We start from the raw sequence: 21,318 nt of genomic DNA on the forward strand, positions 1-21,318 counted from the left end.
GACTCCAAGCTGAAATCTCAAAGTCTAGTATACTTTTGTGAAGGGAAACTTGCTGGAATACACAGTATGGAAATACCCCATGGTATTGCATAGATGATGCACTCAACAAGCAGCTCTAAAGAGGCATAACGATCGAATTCAGTTGAAAGCAACTGCACACTGCCTAATGGCACAGCCATGCTATACACCAACTCCGCACAAAAGGCGATGGAACACCAAAAGTCACTCGTCTGTACGATTTGTCCGCTTTTTTGGATTTCAAACGACTTGTCACCTGGTTCAAGATGTAGCCAAGAAGCAACAACAAAAGCATGAGGGTTTCGGAAGAAACAAGAAGCGTTCTGGGCGGGCTGGGGATTGAAAGGTGTCTGCTAGCCTTCCTTTAGCGATCACGTCAAAAGACCTACTTTTGCCACGCCATTTGCTCAGTCTTTTTTTTGCCTCAGCAAATGCCACCAAATGGGCATTAAGCCCTTTTCCGCCGAGCCGACTCTTTCCAAAAAAAAGAAGAGGTTGTCGCCCCGCCATACTTGAAGTGTGCTTTTTTTGAGTCATGGCACTGTTGGACGGGTTAGATTTCCAATGAGTCTACTTTCAAATATTTCACATGCAACAAAACCCCCACACTCGTTTGTTCGTCATTGTGCCTTCCGATCGTTATTATAAAGTGTGTGTGTGTGGGGATGTTTTCATACACAATGTGCTGCATTGACTTTTCATAAAACAACATTTAACAAAGTACATGACATCACGTTACTCTTCTCCAATAAACTTGTTCTGGATGATTGCCTGTGTGCTACGCATACCATATTGTTGTGTGTGTGTGTGTGTGTAGGGATTCCAAGTGTTTGTTTTGAGAGTGTTTAAAACCAACGAAATAAAGCTTTTCTTGTACCTGTGTGTGTGTGTGTGTGTGTGTTCCAAGTACTTGAGGAGAGTAACAAAAGGTGAACAAGTGAAAGGTTACTACAAAGTGTGATATCAAAACACTTTGCTTTTACCACCAATTGTTGAAATGTTACCCGTCCTTGTCTCACTCCCGTTACCCCGGCTTTCTACATCCATCTACTCCTTCCTTCCTTCTTCCTCCTTCTCCTTCTTCTACCTCCTTTAAGGGGGGAGAGGCGAAGCAGCCCTTCCGCTTTCTTTGTTGTTTTAAACAACTCTTGAACACTCTACCCAAAATGCAAATGGGGAAGGAAGGAGGTTTTTTTGGTCCTTTTGGGAGACGAGATTTGAACCGAATCCCAAATATTCTTTTTTTCGTTTTTTTCAAACTTTCTAAACTCGCTTTTGACGAGTGAAACTCCCTGGGGTACAGCAAACATCTAGCTATTCGTTCCTTTTGCTTTAAACCTTTTTAGCCAAACAACGTCCCCAAGCTGAAAATCCTGATTTTCCGCCCACAGTGTTTGTCATATAAGCAAGCGCTGCTGGGGTGAAGAAGGAGCAGGTTTTTTAAGAGATTTCTGCTTATTCTCATCTTGGCCAGTGACAGCGACCCACACACAAAAAAAAAAATAATAAATCGAGCGAGGAGCTGGGAGACTGGACACTTGTGCGTTTTGACATGAAATGATGGAGGGCCTGCCAGATTTGCCAGCGTCTGACATTCACTCTGACGGAAATACACCGTACATGGAACCATTTTACAACACTTTCCACCCATTGCCGTACGGCGACTTTCGTCAACATGTAAGTGCTGCCGGCCGTCGTTCGATACCTATAGCTTTGCTTACTTTTTGTTCGCATCTTTACATCTGGGTTCCGACAGGCGTACAATCCGTTCTTTCACAAAACTCGTCGAAAGACGACCAAAATGCAACTGGAAGTCCTTGAAGCAAATTTCCGTGATAATACAAAACCAGATGCGGAAACCAGACAACTGCTAGCACGTCAATTGAACATGACGCCAAGAGGCGTGCAAATCTGGTTCCAAAACCGCCGTGCAAAGGAAAAGGCGGCGTTCAAGAAAACTGCAGAGTCCACAAAAGAACAGAGCTCGTCGCCAAATATGATGGAGAGTGGGTCCGATTCCGGTGGTGCGGTTTTTGATCCAGGCATCAAGACTTCTCCTCGCAGTGTGGAGGAAAGTCCTCCAAAGATTGGCTCACTCGGTCAGGTCCAGAGAACACCCCAGTTTGCCGTTGTGCCCCCTCCGTATGAGGGCGCCTATCAATTTCTGGACGATATCGCCGTACCTCCACATCAGGACTCGCTGCCATTCGACCTTGTCGCGGCCGCCTCTGGATTGATGCCACCCTTTGGGACAGTGGACACCAGTTTAGACGCTGTTGACATTGGTGAACGTGGTCTGGACACTAGCGGACGCCTGCCACCAAAGACGTCTATGCGCAATCGTGCTGTGTCAATGCCGGAACCATACAAGCCGTACGGCACCTATGAAGAGACGTTGGCTTCATCCTTACCAAAGGACGAGCAAGTGGACTCTCAACAGAGTGGCCTTCCATTCCATGGCACATCCCTAGAGTACGTCCCACAACCACAACAGTCAGCGTCTCACATTCCAGAAATCCGACATCCCTCACAATCACCCACTCGTCTGGCCGTCGTTGGCCATGGCCCGCCAAGCACGAATCGCCAGCGAAAACGTGCGCTCACCATAACCATCCCTGAACGCCCAACACCGGGACCTACTTCCACTTCCACTGCGCCCGCAGGAAGGATTGAGAGCACTCACGCACCTTACAGTGCCGGGGCTTACGCTCCAGTGTATCGACTACAGCATCCTTCACCATCAGTACTTTCCCCTCATTATTCCGGAGATACGCCCACTTGGAGTGGCGCACGTCGCGGATCGTGCCCACCAGAGTTCCTTGCCTCATTTATGAACATGACTATACCATCAACAGATGACGGCAGTACATCGCTAGAAACCCCTCAGCCCTCGCCGTCCTTGCAACCGATTATGGAGGACTGTACTTATGGACGGTCAAGCGAAATTGCTTATGCAAGTGCATCGCTTACGCCTCCGCAAACCTATGCGGACTGCGAAGCCAGTGTCGCTGTGGTTCCACAGTATCCCATGACGGCATACCCAAGATTTTACAACAAGGACATGGCATGCCTGGGCCCATGTTACGATTCTTACGGTCAGAAGCAGCTTCACATTCCCCAAGCGCTACAAGAAACACAGTCCAAGCCTGATGTACAACACTTTCAAAGGCTTAGAATGAATCGGCGGAGTTCTGAGCCAGTCAATATACTACGACAGCAGCACGTATTACGCGCTAATGCGGGTGCAGAGGTATCTAGCTGGGATTCTGTATACCCGGGATACACGATTGCGATGCCTGGAGTCCATAAAGGTTATAATTCTGCGGCATATTGGAGTCCGCAAACCGGACGACCGCCATCACAACGAACACTAGCATTTGAGAGCGGGCTGGAAGAGCCTCATATGTGTGTGGAAGAGAAAATGTTACTGAGTGGGATTAATGATTTTGACAATCTCAGTCCTGTGGTCGGGCAATCACCCACGATACCGTATCCGAGATCATTCCCTGTAGAGTTACCGAATGCTGTAGGAGAATTTGTAGAGCAGTAAAGCTTTTGTAACTAGGATGGAAGCGACTCAAGAGCGGACTGAACAGTTTCCTTTTGTTAGTGTTTTTCCTTTATATCTTCTCTGCTTCTACCGGACATTACCTCTTTGTAAATTGGACAGTACCAGGAATTGTACTTTGTATTTTTACTTTTAGTCTTAACCTTTTTCTTTTGTTCGATTTTTTACAAATGAGACTTTTGAATATATGTTTGAAGAAAGCATACAGTGTAATTCTTATGGTTTAATCTGAGGAACCACCTTCGGCCGCCACAGCGACCTTCTGCCGATGCCCGAAATGCTGAGAATTTTTAAATTCGGCGTATAGTGTGAACAGTACGTGAAGAGATTCGATGTAGGTGCGGCTTTCCTTGGGTTTCGACTTTTTTTCTTTAAAGACATGTACGGGTATGTCCACCATATTGCAGGCTAGTTGGGCATAGTCGCGCAAAGACAGGTCGATCTCGGCTGGTGGAACCCGAACCTATTATGATGTGCATGTGTGTGTGTTAGTGTGTGAATCCTGCAATATTGGCTGTTTGGAACAAACCTCTCCAGCATTGAAGCCTTCCTCGACCGCGTCAGGCCATTGAGCCATCAGCTTCTCGACATCCGGCATTCGCTTAAAGTACTCCACCTTATCCTGTGGCGTCTGCAAGTGAAGATTGTAAACATTTTGAATCCATTGCGACAAGGCTTTTTGCCCGTCGGGTGCTGATGTTCCCGGACCCAGTTGTATTGACCGGATTTTGGATGGTGTTAGTTTAGGGGTTGCGGATTCGCTCTTTTGAAGAGCACGAAGACGAAGGTCCAGGACTGGCCGATTTTAGGACGGTGAGTAACGTGTCTTTGTAAACATTTGTTCACTCGCACAAACATACCAGCCGGATCAGATTGCTGTATATTAGGTTCATCGAGCACTATTGCTCCCAATGACGACAGCTTTTGAGTATTCACTGGTTTAGATGGATCATCTGGATATCGCGATGGAGGCGGAATCTGCAGCAGCAAAAACATTGTTTAGATCCCATGAAAAAAAGGTCAAAATGAAATGCCTGCAAAACGTACTTTGATGATTGGATCAATGTCACCAATGGACGGCATGTAATCCAGGATAAAACATTTCAGCTCTGGGTTGAGTTCAAACGTTTGTGGTTCATATCCCGCAATATAAGTGAAAAGCTCTTCCAATTCTGTCTTGAGCGGACCGCCGGAGCTTGATACGGCGGAAGTCTCCGACGTTGAGCGGGTGGCCTCGGTAAAGATCATGTCTGTATTGCGCAAATGGTCGTCGTCCTGGTCTGTGGGTGGGTAGCCTAAACTATCGGAGCGTGGCGGCCATGGATGCTTTTCTTTCGGAAGGGGCTGCGGGTCTGCTAGCCCAAAAGTTGTCTGCCTATCATCTTGCATACGTTGAATGATAGCATCGGTGTTGGAATCCTGATATTCATCCTCTTCTTGGCGAAGCTGGGAACAAGATTGAGATATTATGACATACATTGGGGTAGAAGAAAATGTCCTTTACCGGTTGGTGCCGTTTTGCAGAGCGCCGCGCACTTTCGGGCCTCATGGCTCTACGTTGTGGAGGTGGTGACTCTGGTTGTGCTTGGATAGTGTCCTGTAGATACTGGGACGACCCTGTAGTCGACTTGGTATTTTTCGCCATGAGGGCGTTAAATTCTTCGTCACTATCGTCAGGATGATTATCCTCAGGATGCGTTGAGTAGAACGCTGTAGGTTCCGCATCAAGCCCCATGGAGTTTACATTCACATCTGACATCAGATTTGCGGAAAGGTTTGCTGACGCTGGCACACTTCCTTTCAATGCCGTTGCTCTTGCAGATGCCTGTACAATTTGCGTTTTTCATGTCAACTGGTGAGGATCTGGTTCAAAGGCCAAACGCTCTATTCACATTACCTCATCGACTGGTTCGGGTCTCTCCTCTGTCCTCAAGTCAGATAATCCACCGCTCCTGCTAATTGATTCACGTCGCGGTATACGACCCATAGCCAGATCGTTTTGGCTCATCATTTCGCGCGAAAGGCTGTTTTGTGTTGCGGCCAGAGGACTTGTTGAGCTGTCGACACCGATTTCGTTCAGCGCTCCTTCTGACTTGGTTGGCAGTTGTCTTCTCAATCCACTGTAGGGTCGTGTTGGAGGATCTAGTCCAGCTTCAAGATCGCTTTGCAACCTTAAAGGATCGGGAGCAAGTTCCAATGACTTCCGTTCAATCAGCAAAGAATCTTAAACCCCCATGCAGCGGCCAAGTTTTTGACCGATCACTTAACTCTCCCGGACTCACTTTCTTGCAAATTTTTCATCCTCTTCTATGGCAATTACTCGAGCCAAGAGCTCATCTTCTGATACTTGATCCTCCAGTTGACGCCTTCGCGCACTAGGAAGGCGGTTGACCCGTGATTGCATGTCTCTAGCAAGAGCTTCATCTGACTGTTCCATCCGTTGCTTGGATCGACTTGTCATAGGACGACCTCCAAGATCATCAGTTGACCGCCCGCGTGTAGATGTAACGGGACGTTTTCCCTTTTCCGTCCGTCTGGCATTATCACCTTGGTTGTGGAGCATCGTTCTCTCGAGTGCTTCAATGGCAGCGTCGACGTTATAGTCCACGCGTTGAAGCACTGCAGAGAGAATTTCTGGATCCACTAGAGGAAACTGTGCAACGAGACGAGCGAGCGAGAGCTGGTCCTCCTCTTCAGCCATTGTGGTTTACTACATCCAGCGTGCACCAAACGAACGGGCATTCGATCGCTTTGATCGGGCCCGATGCTGAGCTAAGCTGCCACGTGACGGAATGCAAGAAGAACTCGCATCTCTAGTTCCGAACATTTGTTGCTTGGCTCCTTGCTGGACGAAGGATGAAAGCAAGAAGTTGTCTTGGAGGACGAAAGGCTACCTCTCTTCTCCCTTGCAATAGGCAAAGGCCCTCGGGCTGCCTGCTTGCTGCAAGTCGTCATAGTCACCTAGGGCGGCAGTCGGTGCTTGCGCGACATGACAGAACTGTCATTCGCCCGTATACAGCCGTCGCCTCCTTGGCGCCAGTAACGGAAGGTGAGCGGCTACTCCATTACCAACCCAATGTTATATTTGCTCTAAAATCTGCTTCTGATAGCCTCTATAGCTTCTGAAGGTGGGCAAATGCGACGTTTGAAAAAGATGCAGACCTTGCTCTCGGCTGAGAACTATGATGGCGTTGTGCACGAATTCAAGCGGGCCGCTCACCGTGGAAATGTTTCCGAGGACTTTTTCGGAGTAGTATTAGAAGCATGTTCGAGATTGGGTGACTTGGAGACGGCCATGCGGTTACTGGAAACAATGAAGCTCAAAGGAATCCCGCTGTCAACTGACGTCTATACTACTCTGTTGAAGGCAGCTGCTAAAGGTCCAAATGCAGTTGAGAGAGTTGTGAGGCTTTTGACAATCTTGGAGAAGGAGGCAGGGGATGGATCGTCGCTTACAGAAAACAGTTACCTTGTCGTTGCAAAGACGTTGCTGATGTCGAATGAACGACGCTACGTGAAGGCAGCCCTCACAGTTCTAGAGCGCCTGCAGGGGAAGGTGGATAGTACCAAGATCCTGGGTCTGGAGATCTTGGTAAGTCGCTAGTGATACCATGCGTGCGAGATTGGGACTGAAAAAGCTGAGCACCTACTCTTCAAAAGGCTTTGGGTAACTTGGATGAAGTGGAAGAGCTTTCGTCAAGGATATCATCTGCACCCGACTCCGTGATCAGTTGTGATTTTTGGGCATATTGCACGATTGCTCTGCACCGATGTACCTCAGTAAAAGACCGCCATGAGAAATGTGTTTCCGCATATTCTGCTTTACTGCATGCGATAGACGCGCAGGCAAAAGAGCATACATTTTTCGACCCAGAGCGTCAAGACCTGATTGTCATGGCCACAAGAGCAGTTTTCGACTCCATCCAGACCGAGGGTAAGCTCGCCGAAGCGCTGACGATACGAAGGCAGGGCCAAGCAGTATTTCGTACCATGTTGATAACCCAGCGGCAGCGTGACCAGCTGTATAAAGAGCTGGACAGCGGGACGCTACGTGTACTGCGTGCGGCGTTGATTGAATCCCTAACGCGTAGAGAAGCCGCAACATCACGTCGTACACTGCACCAGGAGTGGACAACAATTGTGGATAATATGCGATATCGAAGGGTGCTCCAGGATGCAGATGCATGCTATGTGGTGTTGGATCTTCACATCCTTGCCAGCAAAGATGGTCTGTCTTCGATGGAGAATGCCACGCAATTGTTTGAGGACATGAAAAAAGAGGGACTGCGTCCGAATAGGGAAATATACAACTTGTTGATGCAAGGTTGGGCGTCAATGGAATCGTTGGATAGTGAGCACAGGCTGCGACAGGTTTTGCAAATCTTTGAAGCTCTACGGCGAGCCGGTCATATACCGGACGTGGGCTCATATACTGCGCTTTTTACCGCTTGTGCTCCGCTGAATGAAGAGATGACCCGCGACGTCACGTCGGGTCAAGCGGCGGCGGTTTTGGAATATGAACTACAAATGCTGAGAGAAGGCGTTGTTCATGATGCCAAAAGTACTCATGCTATCATTGATGCTCTCCTGGGACTTGGGCAATATGAGGAAGCGACACAGCGTTTCGTGGACATGCGACTGACCGGGATTCCAAGAGATCTGGAGTTGTACAATACCATGATTTGGAGATGCAGTTTGGAATCATCAGGAAGGGCGGCTTTGTTTGCAGTGAAGGATTTATGGTACACGATGCAGCGTGAGGAACATATCACCCCAGATCCGCGAACTTTTGAGGGTTTGATCCGCTGTTGCCAGAGACAGGGCGATGTCGTTTCAGCGCTTCGGTTGGTCGAAGATATGGGTGTCAGGGGCATTACTCCCGACATTATGATCTATCAGATAGTATTGGATATGATGGAGCCGTGGGGGGATTTAGTCGCTTGTGAACGAACTACTATATTGAAATGTATCGCTCAGAATGGCAAAGTTTAAGGGCAATGTAGTGTAGATATTTGATGAGGTCATGTTAAGGTTTAGATAATGGTAAAGATCTTGTATTTATTTTCTGTACAGTTTTTGACTAGATGGATAATCTGAAAATTTAGCTTTAAACCTTGTTCTACCGCCTGTAGTTTATGAAAACTCGTTTTTTTCACGAAAAACTATTTGAAATACGTGGAGGGTATGCAGGCATCAGTAGCAAATCAACTCGAATTCTTGGTATTGCCACGAATAGAGGCGGGGGGATTGTAGTTCTGATTCCTCATCATGAAAAAGATGAAGAGGAAGCCTGCAATGACCACCAGGAGTAACAATACCCAGCATTTGACTCGATGAAAGACTCGCATAGGACGACTATATTGCTGAAGGGTGGCCGCGCTAGGATAACACCATTCGCAAAGCGGCGAGTCGTCGATGATGACAACCGGCGGGGGAGTGTCCAAACCAGTATATTCTGGCATTTCAAAGAGTTTGACATCTTCTGATGTCACCGCATTCTGGCGAAAGATTGCTCGGATGCGCGATGATTCAAGGTAATCCGTATCTGTGGCAAAAAGTATGGCGTCGTAGAACGTAACTGGAGCATGGTTCTTTAATGGCGGATGGCTGCCCAATGTAGCAGAGGATTGGTGTGGAACATGATCAGCCAAAAGCTGGGTTGTTGAATCGCGAGCCGGGTTGACCGCTGACATCTTCTTATCCTTTTCGGAGGTTTGCTTGGTGGGTGAGGCGCCAATAAAAGAAACAGTATCATAAGGATCACCATCTTCGGTGACCCTATCCTCCCGCTCCTGATCCTGCCGAACCATCTGCAACCACTCCTCAAATGTTGGACTCAACCCGTCACCAGCAGCAGCCGCCGCAGAATTTACATAAGAGTACGCTCGTCTTCGCCCTTTCGGGGTAGGTGACACTTGTCGCAAATCTTCGGGAGAAATTGGCCTGGCAAACCTCGTCACACTCCCGACAGCAACCTGCATTCGGTTATTGCGACGGTGCCCGTGCATCTGCATTATCCCTGGAGGAGGTTTGGTCACGACACGTATATCAAGTGATGTTCCCCGCTGGTCGTCTACTGGGGTCATTTGACGGGCACCAAAGTCGAACGATTTTGAACCCATGGGGGATTTGGTAGGAGAGGGAGGTATGGTGATAATAAACTCTTGTGGCTCCGAACCACCAAGTGCTGGATACGCGCTACGTGGACCCAATGGCACGCCCTTTTTTGGCGATGGATATGGGCTTTTCAGACCCATAGTCATCAGGCTGAACTTTCGGGGTTGTGGCCCCGGTCCTGTTGCCTCTTCTTCTGTGATTTCGGTCACTGACGGGGCAACCATCGTCCAGGAAATCAATTTTCCCGCTTCCACATCTCGAACGCTGGGACTAGGGGGAGGAAGGACACCTGGAGATCCGGTGGGCGAAGCGGGGGGCCAGCTAGTTACAATGCTTGGGATCAGCCGCTTGTTGCGAGCAGGAGATGAGCGTCTAGTGCGTCTGGTCACCCCTGATTCGCTGATTGTTTGCATAGTCCCTCCTTCAACATCCTTATTCTCCTCTACAGCAGCTGTTGCCACGATAGAAGCTAAATCCTCCTCCTTTTTTTTATCCTTTTCCTTCTCTTGGGGTTTCGGATTTATTTGCCCCGGTTCGTTGTCCTTTCGAATTCGTAGCATAAAATATTGCACATCTCCGATGATATCGGTATTGGTCAAGGGGTTTAAAACGTGCAATCGATGTATCAGCTTTTTGCCTAGGTAAACTTGTGTCTGGAATAGGATTTTGTTGAGTTGAAAAGCACTATAATACGAATAAAAAGCCTGCGGGAAAATAATTGATTAGCAAGCTTCTCAGACCATGTGAAATGTTCTAAAGGGTAAATCATGTAGAGGAGATTCACCTTGCCCGGCTGTTTGATGTCCCAAGTCTGCACTCTTGCAATAATGAAAGATTTGCCACCTTTCGGTTCCAATTCATCATGTAGCTTGGCAAGGTCTCCAAATGTCTCCAAGCTGAATGAATCTTCATATTCTGCCAAAACAGAATCCAACACAGTGTTGCCTGAGCTATCCAGGAGTCTTATAACTTCTTCCCCCATGATGCTGATTTCTGCGGAATGTTGAGGCAAGAGCCGTGCAAGTGCAATGTGGGAGCTATGCGTGAGCAAACGGGGAGTGGGTTGGTTTCTTTGGGTGTGAGTATTTTTAGCTTGACATGTAAATAATTAGAATAGGAATCAAGATCCCCAAAAAAGCCACGACGCCAGCTATAAACCAAACCTGATATTTTGTTGACTACAGCATTCAATTAATCCCTAATCAAAGTAATTCTTAAAAAACGCGGGTATTTCTGGGGATACAGCGTAAATTCCATAATTGGCATATACAGCTTATCATGCACAATATACAAGAGTCCCTCATTTCACATATTCAGATTTCGCGACATCGACATCGACAGTCCGACACGGGACATTCTTGGTGCTTTTCAAACCATTGTAGCATATGCACCGCATGCCCACCATGTCGACAGGTTTGACACCACGTAAACCACAAATCAAAGCCAGATAGAGCAGATCCTGCAAACGGAAAAGCGTCAGAACTTGAACGGGAGATCGGTTACTGAGGAATAAGGTACCATCAGTGCCAGAAGAGGGCGACGGTTTATCCCTTCTCGAGAAGTACTGTAGATTCTCCGCTGCCGTTCCCAGATGCAAGAGACACAGCGCACAGCGCGGTAGAGGCTTCCGGCAGTTGGGGCAACTTGTGACCTAGTTTTCCCAAGATCAGATAATGGTTTCATCATTCTTAGATTGGATCACGTACCTTCTGTTTGCTAGACCCAATCATCAGAGTTCCGAGGGGATTTCCCGCAGCACCCGCCATGTGTGGATTGTTGCCGGGCATGACAGGCATTGGGGCAGCGCTTGACATAGCTGTCCCGGTGCTCCTCTTCACTGGAGATGCAAATAGCCCGTTCGCCACTGGTTGATTGCAAAAGTTACATCGCACGTAGATTTGAGGGGGCACGTTTGCATTATACGGCGTGCTCGGATGGGGAGTATGTGCAACAAACCCATCACCAGCTAGATGCCGTTGTCGAGCAATGTCGAAGCCGGCACGGATGCGATACAATTGCCATCGGTCGAGCAAGGTTCGATAGCTGAAGGTGGATGAGTTTTAAGCTTGAGATTTCAAAATTTCACGACCCTACTCACGTTTCGGCCCAATCATCCACCCGAGAGTCCAAAAACCGACCTGGCGCAACCATGCTCAGTAACAATGCGGCTGTTTGCACATCCCCTGTCTTATTTAGGTAGTGCTCCATGAGATCCACCCCAGCTGGTGTGAGTCCAGTAAGCGGCAGCCCGTTAATATCTCCCACCAAGACCATCTTGTTCGTCATTTTATTGATGTACGCAAGTAGCTACAACCCAAGGAATGAACTCATGTTACTGATGTGCGACCGAGGTTAATGGACACAGAACGACTTACGTCCTCATCGTTCAAAAAACGAAGCGCTATGCCTATGCGATCCTTCATCGAAAGACCTCGTTCCTGCAAAACAATACGCCAGTCACCATCCGAGGCGATGAGAGCAAACATAGATCGCAAATATGGATCTTTGAGATCGGAGCTAAGTGATCGGCACAAGTCCTGCCATAATTTTGAACCACTCTTGTTACTCGGGACGGTGGAATAACCTGCCAGTGCGGTGGCGACGAGCTTTAGGCGCTCATCTTTCGGCGGCAACATCATTAGAGAAAGTTACACTTAAGCGCAAAGCATCGAACTAACCTTTACTGGCGTTCAAAGCTTGAACCGCCCGTGTTAAGCTAGACGAATGGAACAAAGCCCATCCTGCCGCTTTCTCATACTCGCCCGCAGCTTCCATACTGCATTCGAGTCAGTTACGGCCCTTGATATGAGCTCTGAGCATAGTATTAGCAGACTTACTTCTGGAGAACCTGCTCCAGGGTTTCGTCCGCGCTTCCATCACCGTCGCTGCTATCATCTTTCACATGAAACTGCCATCCGCACATCAAAAGCGCAACAGTACGATGTGGGTTGGAATAGCTAATGAAGGGAACGAATGGTTCCGCAGATGGATCACTTGACATATTTGAAACGCTCGTCGCAGGGGAACTCGCTGTTGGAAATGTTCTTCGTAAGCTGGAAGCTGGTTTCCTATGTTACCTTTACGTCTCATTTAAAGCGGTACAATGTCCCCTCACCCGCAGGTGCCATCATATCTTGGATTACGGCTTGTATTCCTTGCCCCGAATAATCTATTCCGTTAATGCGCATTCGATCTTGTGCCGAATTCCGCTTCGCTCCTGAGAAATATGGCTTCAGCCTAACCGTTCTATTGATCACGATACAGGCCCCATGCTGTGAAGCATATAGAACTTACTGTGAACCCACGCCCAGAGTTCTCGCAGATCCCTGTCGTCTTCCGTGAGCAATCTGCCATTTTTCTCGGCCTTAAACAGCGTCGTCTCAGCAATGCCTGTCGCCGAGTCTTACAGTGGCTTATTAACAGTCCACTCACGTTCATCGAATATCCTGCTAGTGCGCGCTTTCTCATAACTACCGAAATGTCGTTGTGAAGGGCATGGACGCTACCCACATAAGATGCGTGGTCCAACCGTTTCGGAAAGTTTTCATATCCTGAAGACTGTCGTGATAGAAACAGCATTCCATCAATATCCTTCGCAAGTTCACTGACGCTGTTCGCTTGGCTTTGCAATGCACTCCCAACAGAAGCATCCGCGAGAAGCATTGTGATGGATTTTCCACCGGTGACAGCGAGATCGCCACGAGGAGATAAAGAGACCTTATAGGTCACGGGAAGACGAGTGATATCAAACTGCTGTTCCTTGGTATTCGTCGCCGTTACAACGTAGTGAGAGAAGTCATCTGACACAGGTACCGGAATCCAGGCAAATCCTTGAATATGTTGCGATGTTGGCCTCACTGAAGCGGCGAGATCGATTTGTTAGGTAGCCCACCGGATACTACCCTGCTCAACTACCTGAACTCACCTTGACGAGTCTTCCATAGGATAGGAATTGTGCTGTCATCTCCGGGGTTTAGATCCTGCGGACTCAACGTCCCGGGTACCACAGGATATTCTCCAACCCCGGGTGCAGCGGCTCCAGTACCATTACTGCCCAAAGTTCCTCCATTGCCTACAGAGCTACTATCAAAGCGCGGACCAGGACCATGGCCATCGCTGCCGACAGAGCCAGCACCGGCAACCGAAGGCGGCAGATGTGACTCTGCGAGCGCGTCACCGGCCGATGTCGTAGATGGTGCTTCACCTATCGGACTTGGCAGCTGGTGCGGTCCAGGTCCCTGTGACTGAGAAGGGACTCGAACTGAGCTACTGCGCGATATTGTCGAGCTGATGTAGTCTGTCGTTATTGTTTCTTGAATGTCCCATACTTTGAGAGCGGGTGAATCCTTTCCCACTGCTGCAAGACATCCTGAACGTATTGGAGACCAGGAGATCTGAGTGATACCAGTACGAAATTCTGCATTGAATGTTAGAGCGTGTGAACGTCAAGGTGTAATAAGCAGATCTCAGATGAGGAAGAAACAAATCAAAATAAAGTGATGAAGGATATTGGCTCCGTTGTATTGCGCGCGTCCCACAGGCGAATTATGTTGTCTTCGGCGAATGAAGCAAATCGATGGGCGTGAAAAGGATCTGTGGCAATACCAAGCACAGCTTTTGTAGGTATAACCAGACTGGGTGTGTTATTTCCAGCCGCTATCAGGAATTGTTATCATGAGACACCGGCGACCACACATTCTCCCCTTCCCTTCCCCAAAGAAGCCAGCAACTCACCTCGCAAATCATAGCCACGTATCCATTTTAACCCCATGCCGGCAACTAGGTGTGGTGAGGATTTGTAGAGCCATGCTGCTGACGATATCCCTTCCGAGGAACCATACTGGGCTACCGGTTTACTTGGAATCGGATTTCGGCTATATCAAAGGTAAACACATCACTATCTCTGAACATTAACAGTACAGCACAGGTTCGGTGTATGAAGTGCCCGCCTACCTCGTCGAAGTCGATGCACTCTTTCCAGATATCTCCGAGACATTTGATACTGAGATTTTACGGCTATCTGTAGCGGTAGGCTGTCTACTTTAGCATTTGGTCCGCCGTTGTCCGGAGATCCATCGTTGTCTGATCTGATAGCATACCCAAAACATTATCAATGTCTTGACCCAAGTGCGTGCCTGAAAACACGCTGCGGATTCCATCGGTTACAACTGCAGTGCTGGTTCCACCCAATCCACCTCGTCCCTCTACAATTCGATCTGCGCTTGGCTCAGTAGGCGTTCCAGCACCATTTAATCCCGAAGAGCTGGCCATCTCTGTATTCCATACAATCAATCCAAAGTCATTCCGAACTTTGTCCAGTCCAGCAACTAGCAAATGTGGATCAGTTGGACAAAATGCCACAACATTACAAGCGCGGGTGTGTCGGGGCATGAACTCTCCAAGAACTTTGGAGACGGGTGGGTTCGATGGCAGTTGAAGTAGTGAAGACGTGGAGGGATTTCGAGAAAGTACATGAGCGTTGGATGGCGTGCTTACAAAGTTGAAGGCCTGAATTGTGGTAAGAATCGTTCGGCCGGTTGTATAACCGACAGCTAATAGATCGCTGAACTCTGGATGAGGTGACCAGTCAAAACACTGGTGGAATAAACAAAGGTTAATTGAATTTCGTTCTAGCGGCTATCAACTCGCCAAAAGACAGGTATATGCAGCACAGATCTACCTTCATGTGGCTCACGTCCGTATTCACAGCAATCAAACGAATCGCTTCGTCACCCTCAAGTTCCTATAGTACAAAATCAATATAGCTGTATCAACAGCAGCTCATTCCAGTTGACTTACCGGGGACCATTCGTATAGACGAAGGTCATTTCCGCCAACCAGGAACAATCGCTGTCCGTCCAGAGGAGACCACACAATCCTGCAATTCGCAGACATTAGCGGTTTATAGTGGCGAAGAAAGTCAGTTTTCCAGTCAGACACCTCTTCATCCGGTTACTGATATTGGCACTCATAGCATTTTGGTATGGGAGAGCTTGGAATGTTTTCCTAGGAACTTTGCGTTGCGTTGCGTTTTAGCAATGTCGAGTTGGAAGTTGGGTGTGGTAAGTGTTGGTGAGTCAGGTCTGGATGTGACTGTAGACTTAGTCACGCGGGATTCGGCTTACGTGTGTGATTACCAAACGCGCCTGTGAACAATTGTTCACTACCGACCAAGCTTCCAGCTGGTCTGCATGATTTGTACAGCACACTTGAGATTGGCACGAAGCAATGTTCCTAAAGTCCAGTAACCTATCGGAAGTGATCGAAAAACCAGAGTCGCCTGAGGACGTTGGGTCCTTACAGAGCGCACATTTTCTGCCTCGCAAATCCGCATTGGGACATCAGCCGTCCATGGTTGCGACAGCTGGTTCAGGGTTATTGCAGCACATTGAGAGCAAATCAGCGCTAAGGAAGCAGCCTTCTGCAATAGCAGGCGCTGGATCGGGGATGTTCTCAGTCACAAAGTTGGACGCGCGGAAGTCAAGAGTGTCGCACTCGTTACTACCTGCCAGGATCCCGGGAAGCAGCAGCTTGCCACCCCCACCACGCAACTCACTCACCAGCTCTCAGTCGGGACCTGCTTTTGCAAGCGGCCTACTCCCAATATCTGGGGGCGCAGATGCCTTTACCACTAACCCATCCGCAGGGCCATCTCAAATTGGGAAATCACAAAGCAGACAATCTGTTGCAGAAGAAGGAGACACCCTCGTGGCTATACAGCCAATAGCAGAAGAAATACCGAAACATCCGCCTAGTGCTCGAAGATCCTCTGCACTTAAAGTTTTAGATGACGGAATGCCCGAACAGCTCGCACTGGCTGTAGCTGAGGCAGAAACAGAAGCAGAGCAGGAGCGTCTAGCTAATCTCGCACGCTCACGCGCCCCGAAGGGCACAACGTCCAGGCGAGGTAGCCTTGCTCCTTCCCAACGCGAGAGCGTTGAAAATAGTGGCCTATCTAGTGAACCTCATAGCGCGCGCCCTACCTCGCATTTACGGGCCATCGTTGAGCCTCATCCCAAAAAGCAGGCACTAAATCTAGACCGTCTTTATCTAAATGTCACCAGATCGACAGAGGAGCGACGAGGACCAGATCCGGGAACATATGACCCTTGGCCTCTGACCTGGCCGAGTAAGGAGAAAGTAAGATCGGACCGAAAAGCGTCGGGCAAACCAGAAAAAGATGACTGGACGAGAGCGCCTAGGAGATTCCCAAAATTGGGGAAGGTAAGTTAGGCTTTCTTGGGCCGCGCGGACATTAGATCCTCGTTAAGGAGCGATATAGAGTACCCTTGGTCCAGCTATATATGTGCCTCAGCATCGCGGCACGCGTGACTCCCGTCCTTCCAACAAAGCAAGCGTCGTGCTGCGAAGCCGTGTGGGTAGATTTCCAAGGACACAAGGGGGCGTTGACAATGCCAACGTGGCTCCAGGATCATATGCAGTAAGTCACTGTCTACTATCCGATGCCTGCCAGTTGATGACTCATGTCTCTTCGAATCTATACGATAGGTGGAACCCTGTCATATTGAGCATGGTACGGTGTACCATACGCCATATATTGATATCCTTGATAACTGAAACCCCATGTTGCATAAATAGGGTTTAAGCCCTGGATCATGCGTATTGGTCCGCATCTTGGGCGCATCCTTAGTGGTGAGGAGCACACTCCATGGGGTCCTCCTTTGAAGGTTGTACACGACTTCTCGGATGATCTTGAAGAGGTGACTACATTTTCAGAATCGCGCAAGCGAGTTGTTGTGAGTAGTAATGCGATGAACTGCCAGTACGCCTCCCGCTATTGGCATGTACTGACTTCAATCTTCAGAATGACAGAATCAAACGTGAAGAGTTGGTAACCGCCGCGACAGTAGGTACTAATGTTAATGCGAATGCTGTCCCTCCGTCTGCAGGAGATTCCAAACCGGCACATCCATTCAGTTTGGTATGTCCCGCTTTTTCGATATATTTGAATCCCTTATTCATTGTAACAATCATTCCAGGGATATCTGATTCGTCCAGTGCCAGTCCCACCTCCACTTCCTCCAACCGGTCTTCCCGCTGGAATACCTGGCTGATAGTCAGAAGTAGCTATCAACTAGACTAGGGTAGCTAGGATTGAGATAGACCTATAGATGGGGCTTCATATCTTACTGAGCCCGATGCTTGCAACTTGGTAACTTCAAGAAGTTCCCAAGATTCAAATGGGAGATGGAACAGGCCTCAGAAGTCCAGAAGTAGCTGAGCAATGACCTTTTCTAGGTGCGCAACACCGATTTGAACCGGAACTGCATCGTCGTCAAAGTCGTCTTTGCGTCCTTCTAACATCGCCTGCTTTCCGGCCTGCAGAAAGGCCTCTGTGATGCCATCAAATAAAGTACAAAGAGTCAGCATGTCAGTTGGAGAACAAAGAGCTGATTCTTTTCCCAGATGGCGACCTTGCACAAATAGGCGAAGGAACTCTGCCGAGAGTTGTAACGCTTCCTTGTTCACTAGAGCGGAGAGAAGACCCCAATGAGGTGCAGAATAATTAGATTTCATAAGAAAGTTTGTTTTTAAAGGTAAAGTCAATGCGGACTGCATATTCTAACCTTTAGTATTTGGGTCTCGGAATACGGTCTTGAAGATAGCCCCTACTGTCTCCTGCTCGTTGATGTTCCGACGGACAATTCATTAGAGAAAAAGCCACCACCAAGGTGATGTATAGCGCAGCTGAAAAGACCGACCGACTTAAAACTGGGACCTTGTCTTGGTTGAGCCATTGGGGACAACTCATCCAGGCAATGAGTAGAGTCTCACACTAGGGCTTCTCTTGATGACTAAGCGCGAGTGAGTCATCCACTGACTCCCCTTCTTGCGATCTGACACTGGGACATCTTCGATAAATTCCCAATTTGAGTAGACAGCAATGGTGCGTCCGTCTACCCACTGTGCGCCTTGAAATATCTCGCTTACACTGAGAATAGGATTTCTGGCCTTTTCAACCAGACGGGAACGGTCGCGATTATGAAGCTGAAGAGTTGGAAGAGCTTGAGAATGCTGAACTGGAAACAACCCCGTCGCAACAGCCCCGGATTGTGGTATGAATGGTGGTGACCTGGTTATTTATTCGAACTCTTGTGGACAATACTTCTTGTCATAGTGGGCACCGTCCTCGACACGCAAACTCAACTCTGAAAAGCAGCAGTTGAACGCGAGGATTCTACTTTTGGGATTCAATGGCGCGGGATCGCTGTTCTTACACGCCCAGTTTGAAAATAAGAAAGTCATAGGAGCTCTACTCCTTCCCGGTGCTGAGTTGGTAAAGTTCTGACTGTTGCCCTTTGCTGCTTAACGTGGGTTTTGAACCGGTTCATGACGGTCAGGACGGAAGATCGTTGGAAGAGAAGCCGTCTATACAGAACAAGGTAAGCTTTCCCGTCGTCTGTAATATCCGTCAACTTCTTCTTTGACTGCTTGATAGATGTGTCTCATTTACGAAATAGAGGATGACCCGTCTTGTTTGGTGGTAACGTGCCAGTATGATGTCCCAAAAGAACAGACTGCCGCCTGGGCTCATGTGCTATTAAATCATATTCAACCTGAGAGGTAACGATCAAATATTCTTTCGGCATGTACTACGCATATCTGATCATTTCAAACATAGGACAATTATATTTGATTCCATCACCATTCATGAATACAAGACTGCCAGCGAAGACTTGGCTCCTCCATTCTTGCGTAAACTCAAAACATCTGCGGCAGAAGAAGTATGCATATGGCATCTTTCCATATTCTCTGTCGTGTGAGCTGATCCAGCTCTTGTACGTTGGTTGTAGATCGATAACATTGCATATTTGGAACCAGCAAATATGCTCACTGGTTGTGGTGCGGCCATTCTAACTTTGGTATGTATCTCTGTGGGGACATGAGCATCCTAAAGGGGAGGTTACTGATCGCAATTCTTTGGTCCAACAAAGCTTGAGATACGTCATGCCAGAGCATGGATGTACGTCAGCCTTCTTGAGATGCAGCTAGGACGCTACGACGTGACAACCGACACGTTACAAGCATTTGAGCCTGTTATCAAGTCGCTATCAAGACAAGACTGGGTGAAGAGAGAGGGTTCACCCCAATATTCAAAGCTGATTAATATGTTTAGTAGAAAGGACGTAAACCATCTATACCTATAAATACATATGCATCTGCACCTATTCTAAAGAACACGTGGGGGTAATAATAACATACACACTTGCCATGCCGCTACAGCGACAAATCCACATCACTTGTCGGCTGATAAGCCAACAATGCCGGAAGCGGTGATTTCAAATTTGCAATTGGAGAGTGGTAGATGTGGCCCGAAGCAGACCGTCAGCGTTCTTGTGATGTTGCAGGCAGCGGTCTCCGAACCATTAGCGCAAACGATGTCACTCTCTGGAACTAATGTGTCTCTACGTGACATCTTTATCCGAGTGTTGACAATATTAGACCAAGCAAGTCCCAAAGTAGGCGTCACGGCATCTTCATTCGGATCTTTCTGAACACATGCTGTCACTCGTAAATACGGATCCCCGCCTTGAATCCCACCGACCGTTGCGTGCGATATAGTATCATTGAATATATCTGTAACTTGATTGACGCACACAACGGCTGCATTATATTCATGTGCAAGCTTCTTCAACGAGGCACCCAGTTCGAAAATTGCCTTCGCTCGAGCGGCCGCATCCCAAGAAGCTACATCCTCGTCTCCTCTAAAGTTGGCTGCTATGGAGTCCACTATAACGAGTCGAATATTATGTGTAAGCATCGCTGTAGCCAGATGATATGACAGAATATGTTGCTGGGTTTCATGATCACGAATGTGGACGATATGTACATTGTCGCTCATGTTCATGTTGGACAGCTGAGGAAATCGCTTTTTCATATGCTGCTCCAGTTGGGCGAAGCGGTTGATTGGAAAAGTTTGCTCCGTTGCGATGTAAAGAGCTCCTTTTATGCGGAGACTATCAATCTGAGTTGACGGTGCATCATCACAACCCTCTGGAAAACATTCGGAACGTACCTGACGCAAGCCCGCCCAGCTCCACAGGAAGTTGCGCCATAATGCACAACTGCAACATCAGTTGCGTCTTGCCAACAGCGCTCTTGCCATGAACTTCTGTGATGCTGCTTGTTAGTACGCCGCCTCTTAGGACGGCATCAATATATGGATCCCCCACAGACAGTCTATCATATTGCTGCCTTCGTTCTAGCAAAGCGGTCGACTTGCACAATACGCAGGAATAGACGGCTTCTGATAATATTGTAAGGGTGTCTTGGACATCACGCTGCTCGAGACTTGTCCGCGTAGCCAACTCGGTTGCCGACAGGTGTAACACCTGATCAATAGTGTCGAAACAGGCTTAAGAGGTAGAGATCTGCTAATGAGTAGCAGACCATGTAGCTTCGGTACTGGTTGAGCTAACCTCTTTTCAATGCGCGATAGATTCGTGGTGGAAGATCTACTTGCTCCAAATCCATTACGTGTCAAAAATACAAATGTCGTGAATTTACCACATTTGTTGTGAGATTATCATGACGATCAACATGCAAATGGGTCGCTTGCAGCCATCTGATGACTGGCGTCTTCTGCAGGAGCC

The 21,318-nt window shown here is 48.2% G+C and overlaps 8 protein-coding genes across 9 annotated transcripts; 4 read left to right on the forward strand and 4 right to left on the reverse strand.

Moving 5' to 3' along the window:
* The first annotated feature begins 1,287 nt into the window (after positions 1–1,287).
* On the forward strand, positions 1,288–3,791 carry SPPG_01974 (uncharacterized protein). The gene is made up of 2 exons (XM_016750280.1): positions 1,288–1,695; positions 1,775–3,791. The coding sequence occupies exons 1-2, from the start codon at positions 1,576–1,578 to the stop codon at positions 3,566–3,568; spliced, it is 1,914 nt and encodes a 637-aa protein (XP_016610933.1). The 5' UTR covers positions 1,288–1,575; the 3' UTR covers positions 3,569–3,791.
* Positions 3,683–6,298, reverse strand: SPPG_01975. Of its 2 annotated transcripts, none has more exons than XM_016750282.1 (7): positions 5,869–6,298; positions 5,484–5,757; positions 5,091–5,411; positions 4,634–5,032; positions 4,447–4,564; positions 4,116–4,381; positions 3,683–4,049 (listed from the first exon to the last, which is right to left on the reverse strand). In XM_016750282.1, the coding sequence occupies exons 1-7, from the start codon at positions 6,285–6,287 to the stop codon at positions 3,810–3,812; spliced, it is 2,037 nt and encodes a 678-aa protein (XP_016610935.1). In that variant the 5' UTR covers positions 6,288–6,298; the 3' UTR covers positions 3,683–3,809. The 2 variants fall into 2 exon arrangements, with proteins under 2 accessions (XP_016610935.1, XP_016610934.1); XM_016750281.1 differs by having other exon boundaries at positions 5,484–5,786.
* A 128-nt stretch (positions 6,299–6,426) lies between these two features.
* SPPG_01976 (pentatricopeptide repeat domain-containing protein) lies at positions 6,427–8,772 on the forward strand. The gene is made up of 3 exons (XM_016750283.1): positions 6,427–6,635; positions 6,697–7,178; positions 7,247–8,772. Exons 1-3 carry the CDS (start codon positions 6,443–6,445, stop codon positions 8,576–8,578), a joined length of 2,007 nt encoding a protein of 668 aa, XP_016610936.1. The 5' UTR covers positions 6,427–6,442; the 3' UTR covers positions 8,579–8,772.
* SPPG_01977 (uncharacterized protein) lies at positions 8,524–10,816 on the reverse strand. The gene is made up of 2 exons (XM_016750284.1): positions 10,488–10,816; positions 8,524–10,407 (listed from the first exon to the last, which is right to left on the reverse strand). Exons 1-2 carry the CDS (start codon positions 10,683–10,685, stop codon positions 8,791–8,793), a joined length of 1,815 nt encoding a protein of 604 aa, XP_016610937.1. The 5' UTR covers positions 10,686–10,816; the 3' UTR covers positions 8,524–8,790.
* Positions 10,817–10,871: 55 nt separating this feature from the next.
* Positions 10,872–15,740, reverse strand: SPPG_01978 (uncharacterized protein). The gene is made up of 18 exons (XM_016750285.1): positions 15,644–15,740; positions 15,503–15,581; positions 15,384–15,446; positions 14,803–15,298; positions 14,657–14,723; positions 14,438–14,577; positions 14,214–14,359; positions 13,629–14,139; positions 13,136–13,560; positions 12,998–13,067; positions 12,819–12,920; positions 12,541–12,763; positions 12,382–12,479; positions 12,079–12,323; positions 11,802–12,010; positions 11,410–11,746; positions 11,222–11,354; positions 10,872–11,162 (listed from the first exon to the last, which is right to left on the reverse strand). The coding sequence occupies exons 1-18, from the start codon at positions 15,673–15,675 to the stop codon at positions 11,017–11,019; spliced, it is 3,522 nt and encodes a 1,173-aa protein (XP_016610938.1). The 5' UTR covers positions 15,676–15,740; the 3' UTR covers positions 10,872–11,016.
* Positions 15,741–15,912: 172 nt separating this feature from the next.
* SPPG_01979 (uncharacterized protein) lies at positions 15,913–17,905 on the forward strand. The gene is made up of 6 exons (XM_016750286.1): positions 15,913–16,927; positions 16,986–17,144; positions 17,213–17,237; positions 17,303–17,460; positions 17,529–17,645; positions 17,704–17,905. The coding sequence occupies exons 1-6, from the start codon at positions 15,932–15,934 to the stop codon at positions 17,776–17,778; spliced, it is 1,530 nt and encodes a 509-aa protein (XP_016610939.1). The 5' UTR covers positions 15,913–15,931; the 3' UTR covers positions 17,779–17,905.
* A 593-nt stretch (positions 17,906–18,498) lies between these two features.
* Positions 18,499–19,937, forward strand: SPPG_01981 (uncharacterized protein). The gene is made up of 8 exons (XM_016750287.1): positions 18,499–18,611; positions 18,667–18,780; positions 18,843–19,001; positions 19,066–19,107; positions 19,164–19,288; positions 19,347–19,449; positions 19,519–19,587; positions 19,660–19,937. The coding sequence occupies exons 1-8, from the start codon at positions 18,609–18,611 to the stop codon at positions 19,870–19,872; spliced, it is 828 nt and encodes a 275-aa protein (XP_016610940.1). The 5' UTR covers positions 18,499–18,608; the 3' UTR covers positions 19,873–19,937.
* Positions 19,794–21,312, reverse strand: SPPG_01982 (uncharacterized protein). The gene is made up of 3 exons (XM_016750288.1): positions 21,145–21,312; positions 20,742–21,080; positions 19,794–20,668 (listed from the first exon to the last, which is right to left on the reverse strand). The coding sequence occupies exons 1-3, from the start codon at positions 21,197–21,199 to the stop codon at positions 19,962–19,964; spliced, it is 1,101 nt and encodes a 366-aa protein (XP_016610941.1). The 5' UTR covers positions 21,200–21,312; the 3' UTR covers positions 19,794–19,961.
* Positions 21,313–21,318: the final 6 nt, after the last annotated feature.

This window comes from Spizellomyces punctatus (assembly GCF_000182565.1).
Source record: "Spizellomyces punctatus DAOM BR117 chromosome Unknown supercont1.3, whole genome shotgun sequence".
Classification (NCBI taxonomy): Eukaryota; Fungi; Chytridiomycota; class Chytridiomycetes; order Spizellomycetales; family Spizellomycetaceae; genus Spizellomyces; species Spizellomyces punctatus.

Bases quoted from the DNA above. Each gene is read 5' to 3' on its own strand.
- SPPG_01977 (XM_016750284.1), bottom strand. From the start codon at position 10,685: ATGGGGGAAGAAGTTATAAGACTCCTGGATAGCTCAGGCAACACTGTG. The intron at 10,408-10,487 runs GTGAATCTCCTC...ATTTTCCCGCAG, and splicing joins ACATCAAACAGCCGGGCAAG to GCTTTTTATTCGTATTATAG.
- SPPG_01975 (XM_016750282.1), bottom strand. From the start codon at position 6,287: ATGGCTGAAGAGGAGGACCAGCTCTCGCTCGCTCGTCTCGTTGCACAG. The intron at 5,033-5,090 runs GTAAAGGACATT...TCTTGTTCCCAG, and splicing joins CTGCAAAACGGCACCAACCG to CTTCGCCAAGAAGAGGATGA. The intron at 4,382-4,446 runs GTATGTTTGTGC...AAAATCGGCCAG, and splicing joins ACAGCAATCTGATCCGGCTG to TCCTGGACCTTCGTCTTCGT.
- SPPG_01978 (XM_016750285.1), bottom strand. From the start codon at position 15,675: ATGAGTGCCAATATCAGTAACCGGATGAAGAG. The intron at 14,578-14,656 runs GTAGGCGGGCAC...CCTTTGATATAG, and splicing joins AGTGCATCGACTTCGACGAG to CCGAAATCCGATTCCAAGTA. The intron at 12,921-12,997 runs GTAAGTTCTATA...CATATTTCTCAG, and splicing joins ACTCTGGGCGTGGGTTCACA to GAGCGAAGCGGAATTCGGCA.
- SPPG_01982 (XM_016750288.1), bottom strand. From the start codon at position 21,199: ATGGATTTGGAGCAAGTAGATCTTCCACCACGAATCTATCGCGCATTG. The intron at 21,081-21,144 runs GTTAGCTCAACC...CTACCTCTTAAG, and splicing joins CTATCGCGCATTGAAAAGAG to CCTGTTTCGACACTATTGAT. The intron at 20,669-20,741 runs GTACGTTCCGAA...TCCGCATAAAAG, and splicing joins GCTGGGCGGGCTTGCGTCAG to GAGCTCTTTACATCGCAACG.
- SPPG_01976 (XM_016750283.1), top strand. From the start codon at position 6,443: ATGAAAGCAAGAAGTTGTCTTGGAGGACGAAAGGCTACCTCTCTTCTC. The intron at 6,636-6,696 runs GTGAGCGGCTAC...TGCTTCTGATAG, and splicing joins CTTGGCGCCAGTAACGGAAG to CCTCTATAGCTTCTGAAGGT. The intron at 7,179-7,246 runs GTAAGTCGCTAG...ACTCTTCAAAAG, and splicing joins TCCTGGGTCTGGAGATCTTG to GCTTTGGGTAACTTGGATGA.
- SPPG_01979 (XM_016750286.1), top strand. From the start codon at position 15,932: ATGTTCCTAAAGTCCAGTAACCTATCGGAAGTGATCGAAAAACCAGAG. The intron at 16,928-16,985 runs GTAAGTTAGGCT...GGAGCGATATAG, and splicing joins GATTCCCAAAATTGGGGAAG to AGTACCCTTGGTCCAGCTAT. The intron at 17,145-17,212 runs GTAAGTCACTGT...TCTATACGATAG, and splicing joins TGGCTCCAGGATCATATGCA to GTGGAACCCTGTCATATTGA.
- SPPG_01981 (XM_016750287.1), top strand. The intron at 19,289-19,346 runs GTAACGATCAAA...TTTCAAACATAG, and splicing joins AATCATATTCAACCTGAGAG to GACAATTATATTTGATTCCA. The intron at 19,450-19,518 runs GTATGCATATGG...CGTTGGTTGTAG, and splicing joins AAACATCTGCGGCAGAAGAA to ATCGATAACATTGCATATTT.
- SPPG_01974 (XM_016750280.1), top strand. From the start codon at position 1,576: ATGATGGAGGGCCTGCCAGATTTGCCAGCGTCTGACATTCACTCTGAC. The intron at 1,696-1,774 runs GTAAGTGCTGCC...GGGTTCCGACAG, and splicing joins ACGGCGACTTTCGTCAACAT to GCGTACAATCCGTTCTTTCA.